The 19661-nt window shown below is 37.6% G+C and overlaps 1 protein-coding gene across 1 annotated transcript in view; it reads left to right on the forward strand.

Moving 5' to 3' along the window:
- Window positions 1-19661, forward strand: part of otk (protein tyrosine kinase 7) — a 230700-nt gene that overhangs the window by 189583 nt on the left and 21456 nt on the right. The window contains exons 3-6 of the mRNA XM_071594255.1: window positions 13747-13873; window positions 14988-15148; window positions 17008-17206; window positions 18956-19101. Coding sequence (XP_071450356.1) covers window positions 13747-13873; window positions 14988-15148; window positions 17008-17206; window positions 18956-19101 — 633 coding nt within the window. The remainder of the gene's footprint in view (window positions 1-13746; window positions 13874-14987; window positions 15149-17007; window positions 17207-18955; window positions 19102-19661) is intronic.

The following is a 19661-nucleotide window of genomic DNA, read 5'->3' on the forward strand; positions in this document are numbered from 1 at the left end:
TTTTAAGATTGTCTACTGGTCAAATTAATAAAGTTTTTGTTCTGTGAAAACACTACCATCATAAATTTTTTTTTATTTTAGTGGTATCATAATACGTACATGGGAGTGTGAGAAAATATGTGAAAAAAACTGAAATGGTGCTCTTGATTTTCTTTTCCCGAGTTGCGTAGGCAAATGTAATGACTGTACCTTTCCGCAATTTTTTTCGTTCGATGTATTCTACCTTCTAAAGGTGGGTTTTAGGACGGTCCATAGCGACAATTTTCTTCTGCATATCATGAGAATTTAATCCGGCTAACTTACAATATTTCGTCCTGACTTTCTCCGCAGTATCATAAACAATATTTGTGAGATTTAAACCCTGTCACATTGTCTTTATGAGTCCCATAGTGGTGGCTGTCGAGAGAGATCTCGGAGTGACAAAAGATCCTCTCGCTGCATACTAACCCTTGAACTTGATGGACTTCATCGAGCGTATTTAACAAGATCAGGTGTGATGGAAGAAAGGCCGGCTGAAGTTTTCGGGGCCCATCCCCTTGTCGTCGAAGGCTGGGCTGGACTTTGTGTCATCAATAATCCATGTACTCATCCTTTTAGTGCTTTTTCGGTGATAATACTTGAATAATGTTACGAAATACTACGCTATTAAGATTCCAAATGATTCTTTGCTCAACGCACGAAATTCGCTCTGATTAAAGCAAGTAGATAGACCAAACCTATCATCTATCCCAACTTTTCATGACGTTATGATAGAAAAAAAGAGCTATTAACAGGCACGGAGTGAATAATATAAGGAAAGATTAATATTACCCGCAAATTGCATAAATAGAAACTAAGTAAATAATTTAATTATAGTAAAATACACAATTGATATTGCCGGAAAAATTCATTAACAAAATAACAAAGGCTTTAGTGATACCCACAAAGTCCATGAGTTGTCACGAAATAATTAATGTAACAACAGACGAAGAATAAAAAATTTGGCAATTGATAGTGACCTCAACATTCATTGACAGAAATGACAATAGCTTTACAATACTCGTAGTTTCCATAAACAGATCCGAATTAAATAACATAACCGTAGTAATATAATCCGCAACTTCCATTTGTAACTTTTCAACCTTATCCGACTGCGGGTCATTTTGTACTGCAAACGATGTGAATTATCATTCCTCCCATAGTTCAGTTTTTATTTCCATAAAAGCGGCTCAACATAACTACGAGCAATTTCTCATCCATCACCGAATTTCGGCGATGGTCTAACTCCAATTTTTTGCGAACGTATTATAAATCATCCGCGTTTTTTTACTTGAACGGCGATAGAACGTCAAGAATTCGAGCTATTTGGGTGTCCGGGAAAAAGAGTTTCTAGTCGTCATGCAGGCAAAACTAATATAACGGACTAACCCGGGAAAAATATGGCTGAATTCTTAAAGAAAATTATTGCCGTTTCCCTTTAAAGTGGAGAAATCGATCGTGTCGCAAGAAAGTTTGTAAAATTGTGTTAACCGGAAAATGTTAAAAATGTTTCATTTAGAATAAAAAGAAGAGGAGGAGGGTAGTGTGCAGCATATAAGACGGTAATTTAAAAAATATTGGATAAGAAATTAAAAGTTATGCTGAAATTTGAGAATTGAAGTGGAATATTTGTTAAACAAGACGGTATTTACATGGGCTGATGGAGGACAAGAAGTTTAAGACTTACATCTTATATAACTCTTGGAAGGGAAGTTTAGCGTATCTTATTGAAATGTAATGAAATAATTGACTTTGTAATTCCACACACTTTTACAAAGTCAATTATTTCATTACATTTCAATATGTTATGCAAATTCCACAAAGTTACGCCTGAGACAACAAATTTTAGCGTATCTGATAAACCACCTACTTTTGAACTACCTCGATGAATTTAGTCAGCCGTCAATGCAATGTGCACAAAAGGTGCTGAGGCTCCCTTTGTAAATGGTGTAAACCGTCATCTTCAATGTGTAACTGCAGTTCTGACAGACCGTCAGGGATTCATTAGTAGAATGCAGTGCAATGACACACGGCAGGACTTTCAGCGACATTCTGGTGAAAGCTGAAGCCGCAAAGACTATATTCTCAATTCATATGTTTCTATGTGACAAGGACGTTGGGTAGGTATGTTAATAAAATATTATTGAAAACTTTGATTTGGAGCGTGGAAACGATGGAGGCTATTGAAACGTAGTTTTCTGGAGGGATGGAAAGGTGAAATGGACGGAAATGAAAACAAACGAGGAAGTAATAGGCATGGTGAAAGGGGAGGAGAGAGGATTGTTGGTAGAATCAAAAAGAGGCAGGAAAGATGGATGCAGAGATTTTTGCTTGGCGATGGCATGTTGAAGACTGTAGTGGGATGGGAGAATGTCAGTTAAGCAAGGCAATGAGAGAAAAACAATAAGTATGTTGAACGTAATGGTAGGAGATAAGAAGGTATGCGGAATTGAATATGGGTAATGTAGTGCAGTATGTAAGATTGTGTCTTATTAGACATGACTTAGAAATGAAACCGTCTTCAGTATGTGTTCATCCAAAACCTATCTTAAATGGTAGAATAATAAATAATTCTATGTATCCACGCTTTCCAGATAGTGCTAGGCGTATCCGCTCTATTTAATTGCTTAATATTTTTCATAGCAGTCTACAGCGTTGGCCCTATATATCACCCTGCCATTATAGAAAAAGGAAAGGTACTCTGAGATTTTAAAGCCATTCTGCGAATGATAACGGATAGAAACTAAAAGTTCCTCCAGCGCGTAAAAGTTAACCACTGGAATCAAACATAATTTCGTATGGAGTCTCCATAATAACTGAATGCGGTCGGCCTTTGTGTACAAAATAATTGACCGAGGCCACGTCCCTTTATTCTTTTCTCACTGTCAACACCATAGGTCATGTGTTGTTTTCCACCCATACGACGTAAATGTTTGCCAACGAGTGGGCATTGCCTGTCTGGACCCATCCACCAGGCGATCTCTTCGCCTAAACCGGCTCATTTTCCATCTTCCTCGCATCCTGTGGGAACAAACGTTTTTTTCCCCTCACCCAGGAAAACCTTTCGGGTCGCCTCACCGCACCGGTGCAAGTGCAGACTTTGGTTTTAACCTCCCCAGCTCCGGCTTTGCCTGCAGGGGTGCTCCTCTCTCAACTCCTTGTGTGTGTTCTGACCGCCTTCTCCAAATATTTTCGTCCCACGATATTTACAGAACCGGGCGTTCTTAAGGCGCTCCTCTCGGAACCTTATGGAAAGCAAGAATGAAAAAGGAAAGGAAGGATAGAGGGAGGGGAGAAAAAAACGAGGTGGTGTAGGGGAACGAGATGTGGCAACAGCCACCTCCACCACCACCACCCTTTCAGGCCCTCTTCCCGCTCCCTCCTTTCTTCCTACCCTCGCGCCCTCCACAGCCAATGAGCGGGGTCGTATGAGCCCCCTTTCCGGTGGCCGTAGGCGGCACCACGTTCGCCGCTACCCGTTCGCTCAGGAGCGTGACGCGAATTCTTGAAAGGCGGGGAATAAAATTTCAAATCCCTTTGCCCGGTTACCTCCCTCCTACTCTCCTCCCTTTCTCCTTCCCGTTCCCTCCTTACCATCCATTTGAGTGGATCCCGCTCCTTTGGGGGAATCTCCGACTTCTCCCCTCCTTCCCGATCCCCGCGACCGGATGATTCGATCGATTTTGGTAAATCTCCTGTGTCCACGTTCCTTCTTCTTCCTGCCCATCCGCCCTCGTCTCCTCTGCATCGCGTGGAGCCATTGGAACAACTCGAGAAAGGTTAGGACGACTCATTCGTTTCGCACAAGAATTAGTGTGTATTTTTTCATCGTTGCTCGATATCGAAATAGATAACAATCCCCTAATTTCGATCCGGTGTCAAAATCATGCATACTATATTTCGATTCTTTGTCGATTCGGTCCGATTCTACGTGATATCTGTATCGAAATCTGTGAAACCCTTTACATGTAGGTTCTGCTATTGTCGTCCTTTCTTTTATTTGTAAGGAATGACGAGTTGGGGAGAGTGGATTGTTTCCGCTACGGAAAAAAAGCTTGAAGTTTAGACATGGATGATCGGACTTACCGAAATTCGAGCTCGCCTCATTATCACGGGTAATCAATCTCAGGATTGGTTTGTGACGGCTCTCCAAACTATTCTGGTTCCTGCCAATCTCTTCATTCCCTTGTTCCTTCCTGAACCGACGTTTTGGCTACCAGCTTCTCGTAGTTTCTTGGTCTTCCTCAGTTACTATTCTTCCACTCCTATGTTTACATCTTTTATCGTCTTCACTAAGCTAATTTGCCTCTGGACGTACCCAAGTAGTTTCCCTTTTTTCTTGTATTAGTGTCCTCCATTGCATTCTCTCTTCCCCCTGCACTTCGAAGTACTTCTTCCATTGCTACTCAGTACATCGATTTGATTGTCAGTAGCACCAAATTTCCATCGCATCCAAATCTTCTCTTAATTTAGCGTATGAAGTTCGATAAGATATAAAACGAACATACTAAACCTGTGATCGATCTCAACGTTACATTATGCTGTTTTGAAATAAAATACGTATTCATAGTAACAAAATAAATAATACAACAATGGATAAATAATAAACAATTCATGAATGGCTACAATTTCAATTAAAATAAACGAAATAAATAATCGAAAGACCGTTTGACACCATGCTTATCCCTGAAATCAAGATGTCCAATATTGGATGCGAATTTTATAGTAACTCTCGTATGAACCCTTTCACACCATCCCTCTCTCTCCTTTTGGCTTTCGATGTTAGCGCATGCGCAAACGCATTGTTTTCATTTCGTCCACGACAGTGTTTACGCGTTTATAAATATTCAATAGTCGTTCTGTCAGATTCAATCCAGAGTTCTGACGAGGGTGCGGCTGTCGAATTGGGGTCAATGACAACTGTGGGACGATTGAAATCCTGAAAAAGGTAAATTATAAAAAAGTAAAGAGTAATAATTGGCTTTTTCTGTCGAAATAAAGAATAAATGGATTCCTTCAAGAATACTATTGATTCTGTCCCAACAATCGAGAGTCTCTATAAACAGCCTAGCTCAACTATGATTGGTAGTTGGCTGCAAGAATCGTGTAGAAAATAAGTATCAAATTTTTAAACCCTCTTTTTTAATTTAAGTACCCTAATTTCATTGTGAAAATGAGCGTCCTGTGAAATTGCTTTAACAGAAGGCTGCTTAAATGGTCTCACAACCATAGAAGGGTACACTCGATCTATAACTTTTGATGAACCGCTTATCCTAATGTCTGTACTAGTACGTAGTTTGCCGTTTGTAGATGTTTCTTCTGAGAAAAATCCTTCGCCATACCTATTCTGCTTACTATATCGCTCTATTTTCTTACATCAGTGGTAATTCTCTTGCCTAAATAGGAAAACTTGTTCTCAATGTATTGACCAAACAGGGGAATTCGAACGAAATTGCCTGCATGATGAAGGCGGGACAAATGGATGCAGGAGATATTTAATAGGCCATGGGATGTTGAGGAGAGTAATAGAGGGAAGAATGCTTGGAAAGCGAGGTAAGAAAGGGAAATAATAAGCATTTTGGTTGGAATTTAGATGACTAAAAAATATTCAGAGTTAAAGAATAAGTTATTGCAATGGTTAACGTGTGGTTTAAGAATATTGTGTGTCGCATTGGTCAGGTCTCCGATAGTGCGTATAGTGCCAAGGTCCATCACAATCCTACCCTAACCCGGTTGACGACTGTTAAATAATAAACACGCCTTCCTTTATTTCGACCACCAAGTCAGAATTATTTATCGAGTTCTTGACGAAAGAAGCAATCGTAAATTGCCGTATTTGTTTACTGAAGTTGGGTTAGGTAATTAACTCTCACTCATTATAAACTTATTAAAACAATATCAATTTTGTCACGATGACTAATAGTTTCCAGGAACCGTGTAGTGCATACATTGTTCACACATTGTTCACACATTGTTAGATTACCTATAGTATTGATCATCAAGTAGCCAGAAACCCACAAGATAATTGTAAAGATGTTCAAGCGTTGGTATTTTGGCAGAAAGGAGACTTTTGGAGCGCAGTTCCAGTTTATAAATGTAGAATAATCCAAATAATAATAATGAAAATGTCTCATCGCGTCGGATAACCCGCATAGGTGTCCGTGGTCATATTCCGTAGAACATCTTCAAAGTTTATTCACCGTGGAGTGATTTTTGTGGAGTGGAGTGGCTCGGATTTTGAACCCGCATAAGTCAGTTACATATCGGGAATGTCACCGGGTGAAACAACGTGCCTGTGAGATAAATTTTAAATACTTAATTCGCATGATAAAAAAGTGGTTAAGGTACCATGAGAGAATGATAAATTATTACCCCAAGGGAACTGTAATCAAATGAATTTTTATGCGCATGCGCGTAACATAACTATTTCATGCGCGTCACACTCGAAGGGTTGTCGTGGGTGATCAAGTGTATGAAAATAAAAATGAGTTCCATTTAAATTTCCAGGTTACTTTTGTACAAAAAAGAAACTGATTCCGTATTTTAATTCACATTTAAATTTACCTTTTCAGAAAACCTTCGGGCCGTTCCATGCTATGCTTATTCCAGTTCCTGGAGTCAGGATGTTTAAAATGTTGCATGCAAACTCAGTGCTAAGTCTCGGATGAATCATTTTGAACACGACCCAACTCTCCTTTCGGCTTTCAATGTTTACGCATGCGCAAGCGTTTGTTTTCACTTCGCCGACGGTGGTGTTTTCGTATGAAATCCAGCAAACATTTTAGTAGTCGTTCGGTTAGATTCCTTCCAGAGTACTGACGACGATGCGGCTGTCGTATGAGGGGCAATTGTCAATTGCCATACCATTACAATCCCTTAAGACGAAAAAGGGAAATCCGGACAAGGAATTGGATTTTTCTGTGGAAAAAGAAAAATAATGGATTCCTCCACCAGAATGTTGATTCCGACGCAACAATCGTGAGTTTCTGGAAAGGGCCCTGCTCAAATGTGATTGGTAGTTGGATGCAAGATCAAATAGAAATAAATATCGTACTTATTCCTGTCTCCCGTTTTGAAAAATCAGTCCAACTCATACAAGGTTTTTACAAAAAAGTATCAGTAACAATTGTTTCCTGACGTGTGCATGAAGTGCTTAATTCAGACCGCCGGTTAAGTGTGCATGGTCGCAGGTCGTATTGGCATTGATAAGATGACATTGTACACCATTATCACTGAACATTTGGCGATCCGAAATATCTGCAGTAAACTTGTCCCAAAGGTCTTGATGGACGATAAGAGCAGAGTCGAGTGTCTGCTTGCGAAGACCTTCAGCATCGTGACGATTCCCCAATCCCCTAATAGTCCCGACTTGGCGCCGGCAGACTATATCCTATTCCCAAAAGTGAAATTCTCCCTCAAAAGGGCGCCACCATGGGACCCTAAGTTCCGTCAAAGAAGCTTGAACACGTACCCTTAAGGTGCTTCCGGAATCTACCTACCGGGGAGCCTTTGAGTCGTGGAAAAGCCGCTGGCAAAAGTTTGTCGATGCTCAAGGGATGCACCTTGAAGAATTTTGATGCATCTAAGCAATATATGAAATAAATCTATTTTTCGGAAACTTTTCCCGATACTTTTTATACAAGCTAATGTTTATCGAACGCAATCCCCTATTTTTGAGCCTTTTATTATATTTTAAGTATCCTGATTTTAGTACTGAAATGAGTATCCTGTGAAACGACCTTTAAAAGATGAAACATGGGACCTCAGTTCTTTGAGAAAATACAGGAAAGAGCTCTCTTTTAATATCCGTCAAAGGCCGGTTCGTCTTCATCCCCGAGTCTCACTTCAGAGCATTCCGGCATTTCCTCCAAAAAGAAAGGCGTTAACTATTAATAGATGAAGGCAAATGTTTAATTTCATGAGGAATTTTTAAGGGCTGACTTTCCTTTGTGCGTTCGGTACTTGTGTCACACGTGATTAGTCTCATTAACTTCTCTCTCTCTCTCTCGGCTATTGATGAAAGGCGTTTTCGCTTCCCGGGGAAGTGCTCTCCTTCCCTCAAAGCAAGTGACGCCATTATACTAACAGCATGTGGCGCTCGACATCAAAGGACCCCCAGCCGCCTGTTGCTGCTCTGATAAGAGAAAGGATTACGGGATTAATCCCCGGAGCTCCTTGTGATCTTTCGCTTATCCCAAACTCCATGAAAGATGCCATATTTATGGCGCTCTTTGTTGACCCAAGCGTCGTGTCGGCATATCGTGAAAATTGGACGTGTCGCGGTAAACGACGCGAAAAAAAATACGGATGAATGGTCCAATATGGGCCTGGGCGCGTCTATTACGGGAATTTCCCCCCTCCCTAAAGTTTAGAGTGAAAAGACGTGCATTGTTGTCAAGTTTCGCACTTCACAATCTTTCTTTAATTTTTTTTTTGCTCGAGTCCAGAGATCAATGTTTACGGTAGAAATGCAGCAATAAATGGACGCCATTTCACTCCACACGTACCTATCGCGCTCTAAGTTCCGTGAATGGACGTTGAGGCTGTTTCGTACGAAACCTTTCGGGTGTTGTATTTCGAGTGGAAGGACCTGCATTGCTGTTTAATTTCTCCACCTTCGTTCCCAGTCAAGATACGTCAATTGTTGTCAGATCTGGCAACTTCGGCTCGTGGAAAATATAGTTCTGTGCTAATTTACAAAATTTCGCTTAATTATTTGTAGAAATTCCGCAATGGACTCCAAGTAAAAGGATTGCATAAAATATCCGCCCGAGTATAATGAGCAACTGTGCTTTGGAACCCGTGAAAAGAACGTCGCGTCTTGATTCAATATCACATGATGTACTACGTTATAGGTGCGTGCGTGTGTTTGTGCATCTACTCCATTCCTACGAGTCTTCGCGAGGGCTTGTGGCAGGGGGTGTAAGGAAATCAGTATTGAATTATGTAATAATTTTCATATTTTTTTCACTTTTAGTCCAGGAAATGGATGTATTAGTAAAATCACCTTTATGTTTCAAATATATCGGATCGAGTTTGGTCAAATTTTTATGACATCTTCTAATTTTGGCGCAGATCTTTACCATCGAGTTTGATATTGCTTGACTCCATTGCCAGTGAGTCATAAAACCCACAAAATCTGATTGGCAAATGACATAAGGTTTCCTTATTGAGTTGTCGGAATTCTGAACGTTGGCCTTGCCTAAATAGAGTTGTGCGAGGGAAGAAATACGAGGCCAATAATATTATCAGAGCGGTAGTCTGTTTCTCATAATTATATCGAGATGATTTAATCGGTCGGTATTGCGTGGAGGGGTCTCAATGCTGACCTCGGATTCGAAAGTCATTTCAGAGACTTGTGCCCTTCTTTAACTCTTATTATCGTCAGCGGTTTTCATTAATGAAAGGACTTCTTACCATATTTATACAATATCAGAGTAATAATTATTCTCGTAATTTTTTTTACCAACATAGCGAATTTTACCTAAACTTGTAAATGTACGAAGGCTGTCCAGAAAGTAGCCTACGTTTCGGCCTAGTTTGGCAGTTGGCAGGGCAAGAGCCACCATCTTGGTGTCTAAACATCCCTGTACTCAGTATGCACCCTACTGTGGTGGTGTGCAGACTGTGTTTCTTCTAATTTGCTCGCTGCGAACTGTTAAAATGTACGCTGGGAGAGAAAATCCCTTGAGTTGTGAGGTGCGTTCTGCGATGAGGTTTTTTACTGGAAAAAACCACGAGCCAATTGAAATGCATAGACAACTTTGTGAAGTGTACAGAGACGGAGTGAGGCGGTGTTGCATTTTGTTTAAAAATGATCGCACCAATGTTCTCGAAGAGGAGCGCAATGGTCGGCCTAGCCTTGTGACAGATGAACTGATGGTGAAAATCAACGGAAAAATTCGTGAAATAGCGCCAAGCTGCATCGCTGGTTTTCCTCGAAGCCTATTGCAAAGATGGTAACGCGCTCTTAGATCGTGTCGTAACAGGGGATGAGACATGAGTCAAGAATGTAATTTGTTAGACAAAGGCAGTCTATAGAATAGGGACACACAAGTTCTCCCAGGAAATCAGGCGGCAGATTTCTTCAGAGACGGAATTGAAAAGCTTTTGCAGCGTTATGAGAAATGCTTCAATTTGAATGGCGACTATGTATAAATATAATTTAAGAATGTGTCTTTCAAATGGTTATGATAAAGCTTGTCTTTCTTCTAGATTCATATTTTATTTCAAATCGTAATTTACTTTCTGGTCAGCCCTTATAGTTTCTTGATTAACACTTGATCCAGATGCTGCTGAATGTCCTGAATGCGGTATAATTCGATTTGTGGCGATCAAGCGTTGAGTGTACGACGGCTTTCTTTTCCGAATAAGCTCTCGACGAATTGAAATATCCTGGGAAATCCAGGTTTTTAAAATGCAATTCATCTAAAACAAAAATAATAGTGTAATTTTTCAAAACTGCTACATGCTAACGTCACTCAATTTTTGGCCGAAGGTGATATTTATTAAAAATTAAGTGGAAATGAATTTTAAACTTTAAATTTTAGGGATAAAAGTCGTGTAAAAAGGTGATATCTCAAGATTATAATCTGAATGTTCTAAAAATCTGAATCAAAAACTGATCAGGGGTCCTCCAATAGTCGATTTCTATTTCTCTCCGATGCAATATTATCCCAGTTATACATTCCAGAAGGCTTTCTTTATTTCAATGCCTTAGCTCTTCTAATTAGGCGACTGCTGAGGGGGTGTGGAGCTCTTCGGTGAGTAGGAGTCCAAAATAGTAATCATCAATTGGTCGTTGAGAGAGGAATTAGAAAAAAACTTATTGGATTTCACCAAACTTTATTGGAGCGAACATATTTTATACTAGAATAGCGCTTCTCTTAACGTAGATTGCAGGAGCAGATTGAGAGTATCTAACATTATGCCAATCAATAGAGGCAGGTTCAGTTTTATCTTTGTTTAAAAATGCAACAGTGTAGCCACTCATATCTACAAACAACGCCATATTACAATCATTTAGGAGAAAATAAGTTTCTGTTGGCTGCATAGCTCTTGATTTTGGCTGAAACCCACAAAAATACGAGCTCTACTTTTATATATGTCATTGTTTTGCTAATTTACATACTATAACCAGCCAAAATGCCATTATAGTGGCGTTTTATGAGGCATGTAATAAATATTCGATGAGCAATTCAATTAGATTAACGGGAAAATTTCTGTAATTAATGAAGAGCATATTTTTGTAAAGCTCTCTAAACTCGGATTATCTGAATTGCTAATGCTGCCGTATCACTCTTCGACGAGCTCTCTCTCGTCTTTCATTGTGATCGAATATCCCGAGACTTTTCATTTCCCGCGATCGAGCAATGTTTTTTATCTGAATTTTTCGAGTGCTATCATTTTATAATATCACCCAGCCAGAAAGGATTGTCCTGAAACTTCTGGAATTCTCTTTAGAAGGGCCAAAAAACCGGTGTTATTCGATAAAAAGCGATGCGATATTGATACTGCTAAGCAGTTAAGATTTTCCTCGAAGAACTCATTGGCGAATGTTTTTTTCCTCCATCGCTTTGTAACGAAAACTCATCTGCCACCGATGCTCATGAACTTCTGCTGATTCGGTTGTAGAACTGCTGTCCTAGAAAAATTTTATATTTATGTGTCACGGTCTCAGAATTCCACCGGAAATTTACCATTTCCTGTAATTCGAGCGTTGTCTGTTGGCATCGGAACTTAAATTATCCAGAGAATTCTCAAGGTTTATTTCCCAAGCTTATTAAGACGACAGTAACCTACCAGAAGGTTGGTTTGATAAGTGAGGGCGAAGCTCATCTCGTACTAAGAATTACGGCGTGCCAAATTCATGTAGTCCTAATCTCCGTTCCTTCTGTGGTTTTCCCGAAGGATATACGTAGTACCCGAAGCAAAGCGCAGCTTGGTTGAAGCTGGGTGAGCGTTCGAAGTCGCCGGAAATCGAACTCGAGCCCTCCAGTCTGTAACCAAACGCTCGACCCAGTCGCTGCCTCACTCACGTAGATTTAATATTATCAACGATGAGATTGTTATTTCACTTTGTCAATATCTCCGATATTCGGTGAACCTAACCCTCAAATTTAAAAATGAGCACAATATGAAAATAAATTACTTCGAAACCCATTAATTGACGGCCGTGGACTTGAACTGTCTGTGTCTTCTAAATGTATTTTCTATTTTCACAGAACCCGCTTTGTTAATTATGGTTTGTAAATTCGAGAAATACGTAAATGTAAACAAAAAGAAGGTAATGCGGTTCTCAAGAAAGAGAAAGGCCAAGTTGAATATTAAAACAGGAGTTCATAAACTAGGGCTGATGGGACAGTTCACGTATTTCAGAAGTGTTCTGTACCAAAATGGTCAAAGGAGTAGACATCAGACGTAGAATTGCGTTAGGCAAAGAAGAGGGAATGAATTATAAGGACTTTGAGTAATGATATTAATCAACGGCTCGCAAAAACTTAAATATGGACCGTGGTTTTGTATTGCGTGGAAACATGGTCGTTGAAGCAGGATGGTAGGCGTAAATTTGGAGGCTTTTGAAATTTAGGTGTGGAGGAGGATGGCGAAGGTGAGGTGGACAGAAAGGGAAACAAACGAAGGAAAGATGGATTCAGGGCGTTTTGACTGGCTATGGGTGGTTGGAGACTGAGATGAGAGAGGAGGGTTTTAGGCAAGCGAGGAAGGGGAAGGAATGGGATAGAGATGATGGACGGAATGAAGGGAGGAAGGAAGTATGCAGAATTGAAGAGGGACCTACCATACAGTAGTGGTACTGTCCGATGTGAGGGTACGTTTTGTATGGAGAGGCAAGGGAATCGTCACTGTACCTTTTGTTAGCTTACGTCCATCCGAAACCTATCTTAGATAGAAAACCATACCGTAATTAATTTGAGAACAAGAATTTGACAGTAATATCAGTATTGCGGATTTTTGAACAGCGTCAGCTACCTAATTCATAGGAATTTCTAATTCTAACAGTAATTTGACCATTGGAATTAAAATTTAAAACTGATAGAGGTCACCTCATTCCCTAACATTTAATTTTCTAATTTTTCGAGAAAATAAAATTTTCAATCAATGAAAATGTGTTAACTAAAACAAGTTAACTAGGTATAAGGAATATTTCTCAGGTCTCTATATTTGCCACATTGGGTTGGTGTTCATGCTCGTATTCTTCAGGACTTCTCGATTTACCAACCAGCATTCAGCTTACTTGCTTCTAAACATATACACTTTACAATATCAGGCTTCATTTCATGTAATTGTTTGATATCCCATATTAAATGAGTTTGTACTTTTCCAATGATTTTTCATCTTCTTTTTTATATGTGTTGTATTTATTGCAGTTGGCCCATTTTGTATTATTCCTTGAAGTGTACTCTTGAGTGTTTTTGTTATTTTTCTGCCATATATTCCTGTGTTCCCATTTAAGATGGTAGGATTGATGTCCTCGGGGAAAAAATAAACTATATGTTATTAGATAGAGAGATAGATTTTAGAAAACCTACCTTCTCAGTCAAATGTGATGTTATTAACAGTTTGCATTATGATTAATGTTAATATAGAATTGATTTGCCCCTGCCATTTACTTTTAAAGTATTTTTGCTCAAACTGTGATTTTTAATGTTATTATTTTGTGGGAATTCTGCCTCATTACTAACCGCAGACCTTTTTCTCAAATTACAGGGCTTTCGGAAAACGTGAGTGTTGCCTTGCAGTCACCTGAATCTCCAAAAGAAATCTTTGCTGGGAAAGAAATTGTCCTGCGTTGTGTTGCTCATGGAAGTGGAGAAATTCACTACTCCTGGTTCAAGTAAGCATTTTGTTTATTTATATTTAATCATATTATATACATAATTCACAAATTTTGAATTATAGTCTTCAATAAGTGTAGCTGAAGATTGAAATGATTTTTTTATGTATTGCTGCAATTCTGGTTACAAATTATTCCATTGTCCTCATTGTCCAAATATTTTAACAAGTTATCCATGCATTAATATGTATCTTTGACCATTATCCTTGATTCTCTTGAAGTGTGCACCCAATATTTTGTCAGAATGGACTTTGCGGTTATGTTGTTTTGGCAGACATTTTGTTTTTGTGCTGTCTGTTCTGCTTTTTATTTGAACAGATATGAGTCAATTAGGCATTACAAAATTAGTTGATTTCTTTATCACTTGTTCAAGTGTCATCAGAAATGCAAAATATTAGCAGTGAGAGTACATATGTGGTAAATAAGTTGAGTCAATAGCTATATCTTTGTCTTCTACCAGCATATAACGATGTTTGTTAAAGTTAAATTCAATCAGACTCTCGAAGCCTTTTTTGCTATAGCCAAATGGTTACACATTAAAAAATTGAAATATGATGGGAATTGGTTTTCCTTAATGGGAGATAATTGGAAAAATAAACATGATTTGTTCATGCTGGTAGAAGTTTTGAGGTATTATTAATATTATTAGCTGTAGTCCACTGGTAAAGCTAGATTTTTGCTGGAACCGTCCTTTTGATTCTCCTCTGCACCCACATCTCAGAAGTTATGCTTAGAAACCAAGTTTCAGAACCATAAAAACCATGTTCTTTATTCATATTTATTTATTTATATATCTATGTATCTATTAATTTATTTATTCATTTATTTTTATAAATGGGTTATGCAATAGCAAGTCAAATCATTGATCCTGGACTCCTATCTCCAACTAAAAATATCCTAAGAAAATATACAATTCCATTCCCTCTGAATAAAGGTCACGTTGATTTATAATTGTAGCTGAGTAAATCAGAACATTTCATTACTTGAGCAATTGACCTGATTCTCCTGAGAATTGTCTCCTGTATTCCCTAGCAAAACTTTCTGATATTTTCTTGCATGCATTACAGACATTTTGCCTGAGCAAACATTCTAATCATTTTTTTTTCTTCTGAAGGAACATGGAGCGACTGTCAAAAAGTGAACACATATCTCCGCGTGGGAAGTCTCTGCACATCAAAAACATTTCTGCAATGGACAATGGGGTATTCTCGTGTAAGGCAAAAAATGAAGCAAAATCTGTCACCAGTGAGGAAGGATATCCCATCATAGTGCTTGGTAAGTCAAGATATGCTAATGGAAGTATTTAGCTGTTTGAAATAGTTATTGATTGTTTTTATTCAGACATTGCATTTCATTATTTATATTTTTTCCATAAAGTAATGACAAATTTTGCTACAGAGATGCTAATAGATGAATTTCCTCCCCCCAGAAATTTTAGTGTGAATATTCTGCCAATGTAATTGTATTATTTCTTCATACAGCATCTCTGAAAGTTTTGATTTCACTATGTTTTGGAAAGTTATTTTCAAGTTTTAATTGCATATTAGCCAGTATGCTCACACATAGTATGTCATACATCTTTCAGCAGCATGCTTATATTTACTGCTGAAAAAATGGATTCAAGTCACTTTTAACTAAGTACTTGATCACCAGGAGATAGTCATTGTCACAAATTTAGTCTATTAGTTTTTCCTTTTTAATGTTTATATATACTATATTTTCATGATACATTTGTAAAAAACTTTTGAAATATATTTTTGTTGGCTCAGAATGTTCAATATTTAGCATTGCTTGTTGTTAATTTGATGTTTCAATTAGCATAAGGAAATAGTTTCATATATGACACTCATTCTTTTCCAATGCTTGTGCTTTCAATATTATTTATTTTTTATTCATATGATTTCCTGTACTTATTCCTTGCTAAGTACTCATTTTCATGATGTATTAATATCCTAACCAGCATTTAATTAATGCTCAAATGGATTAAAATTTTATAATTGTCTGCATTTCCTCCTCTTTGTTTTCATTGTATTACATTTAATAATTTTTCATGCTATTATATATATTAAGAAATCAATGTTGTTCTTTTTTGTTTTTCTCTTAGCTTTGTGCATCTCCGTACTGGAGCACCAAAAGATGCTAGTGTCAGTTGGCTTAGATTTTGGAAGATCTCTTAAATTTTATGAATGATTTATCTGGGGCCATTAAGACTTACATAAATTCATTTGTGTATAGTAATTCATGGAAAAGGAGTCAGAAGGGAATGGTTGGTGTGAAGGAGTTTCTTTGGTCTTTCTTTTGGATCCTAACCCCCCAATACAACTGCCTGTACATTTCTTCTTCTGTTGCCACTCTTACCAAAGATCAGAAATCGCCTTGGCCAATTCGTTTTTGTTTGGGCCTCCTCTAAAAAGTTCTACAGCATTGCGGTTTGAACCATTTTCGTGAATTGTTTATCCAGGAATGTCTTCTTCTACCTTTGTTCCATTTCATAATTTTTCCTTGAATGATACTCCTTAGTTCCGTGTTTTCCCATTGATAGCGCACACTTATCTATGTAAAAAAATGTTCAAATGATGGAAAAAATGACGATGCTCGTTATGTAATGACAATTGAAAAATTTCAAACATTTATGTACTTATGTATACAATAATTTAAAGAAGAGTCTCGCAAAAATAAATTACACTGGAAGCATGTCTTTCTAATTGCATTCCATTTTATACATATGCACATGTACATACAGATGCACAGCATCTACATAACTTCAGGATAACTATGAAGCCCTGGGCACGCGGTCTCTATACAAATTCATGATAACTACAAAATTCTGGGTGGGCGTTAAATATTAGGTGCACATTATCGATGGGATAATATGGTAATTGGTATTTTACAATATCTCAGCATTTGTCAGTCTTTCTACCCATGATATTTTTAGAATGTATTTCTAATACCACAATTTAAAGGCTAATTAACTTGGATATTAATTACTTTTTATGATTTATTTCTAATACCACAATTTAAAGGCTAATTAACTTGGATATTAATTACTTTTTATCTGAAATGATGGCATGCCACTCCAAGAGAGTTAAGGATCCATTTCATTCTAACAAGAAACATTTCTGTTTTTTTTCAAGGAGGGGAGTGGGCAACCATTGATGAAAGGCCAAGGGATGCCCTGGTCTCTAGGGGTGCCACAACTAGGATGGACTGCTCCTACCGCCATGCTCTCTCGACCCATTGGTATTTTCTCGGGAAGGTCGAGGAGGAGGAGGGCAATGGTGAGAAAGGTGGCTTGACTCAGGTCCTCCCATCTCCTCTCACAAACACCACCAAGTAAGTCTCAATGATATAAGCAGGCAAGGTTGACTGGCTTTGGTTTGGGCTTATTTGGAATTAGTGTCTCAATCTGTGCTAAATAACATTAGCTTTTATCAGTATTACACATTCATTAAGACCTCTATGAGAGATGACACTGATGTGCTAGTTAATTCTTTTCTTGAAGGTGTTATTAGCAGATTAAAAAATTGAAGAATCAAATCAGCAAGTCAAATATTATATTACAGTTAATCCCAAAAATCTATTGTTTCCTTTGTTTCTGTAGTGATGGTGATTGGATTGGAGGTTTCTCCTAAATAAATGCTTTATTAATTTGCAATTGTATTCATGGTAAAAGTGCATATATTCATACTAAATAAATTAATACTCTAATGTATTTGATGGTTTCTGGCTCAACTTTATGGTAGTTCTTGGATTGAAGAACACTATGTATTTTTCCTCTGGTTTTTATTTTGGTAATGATGATTCCTAAGCGTTGAAACTAGTAGTACCAAAATACAGAACAGTGGAAAAATACATTGCTTTCATTTCATGAAATTAATACTCTCTCCCTTTGAACCACTCAGAAACTAAACAAGCAAATTCAATAAATCAAGTAAGAGCATAGATTACAGGAAACTATTTTGGATGCAAAAGTTAGTTAGGCATTTATGAATATTCAATAGACCATATTGATTTAATAGGAGTAGCATTTATTTGGAGAAGTGATAGAAACAGCTAAGGTCATTTGCAGGTTTTAAATGCATTTATTGCAACAGTTAGAGGAGTAATCAATAAGGAAATTGAGTGCAATTATAAGACTTTCTTACCCACATAATAGTCTTTTAATTAAAAAAAACAGAGCACTGTGTGAATTAAGTAACATCATATCACACCATTGTTTGCACCATTGTATATACAATTAGTCATATAGAATAATATGAACATCCTCAAATCAGTATGTTTTTGGGTAAAAGTAGAGGCAATGCCATCAGAAAAGAAACATTCACTTATTAAAGGAAAGAAGAAATAGTTCATAGTTTTTGTAATACTTGTAATATTAAAAATCATATAGAAATATTTGTTTTCTTAAAGAGGGGTTCTGAAAACATTTATGACCATATTAGAAAGGAAATGTTTTATTAATGTATGAAAATATGTGTATGAAACATTGAATGGAATCAATCATTGCACAGTCATGTAAACTAATGCAAACATAGAAAAAATAGTTTTTTTCAGAGGTACACGTCAGGTAATGTGATTAAGTAGTCTTGCATATGGCTTTGTTAGTTCATTTAATGCTTGGGACTTAATATGTTGATTGTTGATAGGACCATCTGGTAGTGGAAAATAATCCTTCCTTATTTGGATTTCAGCAAAATTTTTAATTTTCACCTTTTTGTAATGGTGAAAATCTGGGTGTAAAACTCTGATTTGTCTATACTTTGTATTGCTTTATATTTTAGGAAAACGGTCTCTTTTATTCTTGTTTGTGCCTACTCAGTTTCTGAAATAGCCAATTTTTACAAAAATGGCAAATTAGATCAAGTTTTTTAAATAATAATATGTCTTTATAATTGTGCTTACAAATGTGTATATCAACAGTGTATGCAAATAATAGTATCTATAGTTGTATTAATTCCTTCAGTATAAATGCCCTCATAGTTATGTCACCATTATTCATTGAGGACAATAGTCTTAGCCTGGTTGACGCAAGTGAAGCAGTAAATGCAAAACATATTATTAAATAGTACTTATCCTTTTCAGTGTTTCAATGCTACTGAATGGAACTCTCATAATCTGGGGCGCGGAACCTGAAGATGAAGGCATATATGCTTGTGGTGCATTGTGGAATGATGCAGTACGCCATCAGCAGCAACGCACCATGTACACTGCCCATCTACGCCTTGCATGTAAGTTGGATCTTTTGCTATTTTTGTCATTCTAATATTTTTGTACTCACTAGCATTACTAGATCCACCTGTGTGTGAGTATATGTGAGAGCATGAGGTGCTACATTTGGACCATTCAAAAGCAAAAATGAGGGATTCTGTACAAATTTTCTCTCCATCATCTTCCTTCCCATTTTGAACTATATTCACAAAAGCAAATATGCATTAACCTTTAATCCATCCTCCATAATCTTGCACCGTGGACAGAATATGTGCACCATTTTAGTGCAATAGACCATTATTATTATTTGGTAATCTTCCGGTTAAGGTAGGTTTTTGGATGGACACAGCTCCTAAATAAATATTTTGTGATTCCTAACAAAATACAAAATCCAGTATCCTACTCTACATCAAGTACCTCTTTATCTCAGTGTACTTCCTTCCTCCCTTCTTCCCATCTAATATCCCTATCCTGTTTCTGCCCTTTCCTTGCTTGCCTAACATTCTCCCCTATATTACAGTCTTCAACATCCCACTACCGTTCAATATGCCCTCCATCCATTTTTCTTGTCTCTTTAGGA

This window comes from Hetaerina americana, unplaced genomic scaffold, assembly GCF_022747635.1.
Source record: "Hetaerina americana unplaced genomic scaffold, ioHetAmer1.1.p SCAF_6, whole genome shotgun sequence".
Lineage (NCBI taxonomy): Eukaryota > Metazoa > Arthropoda > Insecta > Odonata > Calopterygidae > Hetaerina > Hetaerina americana.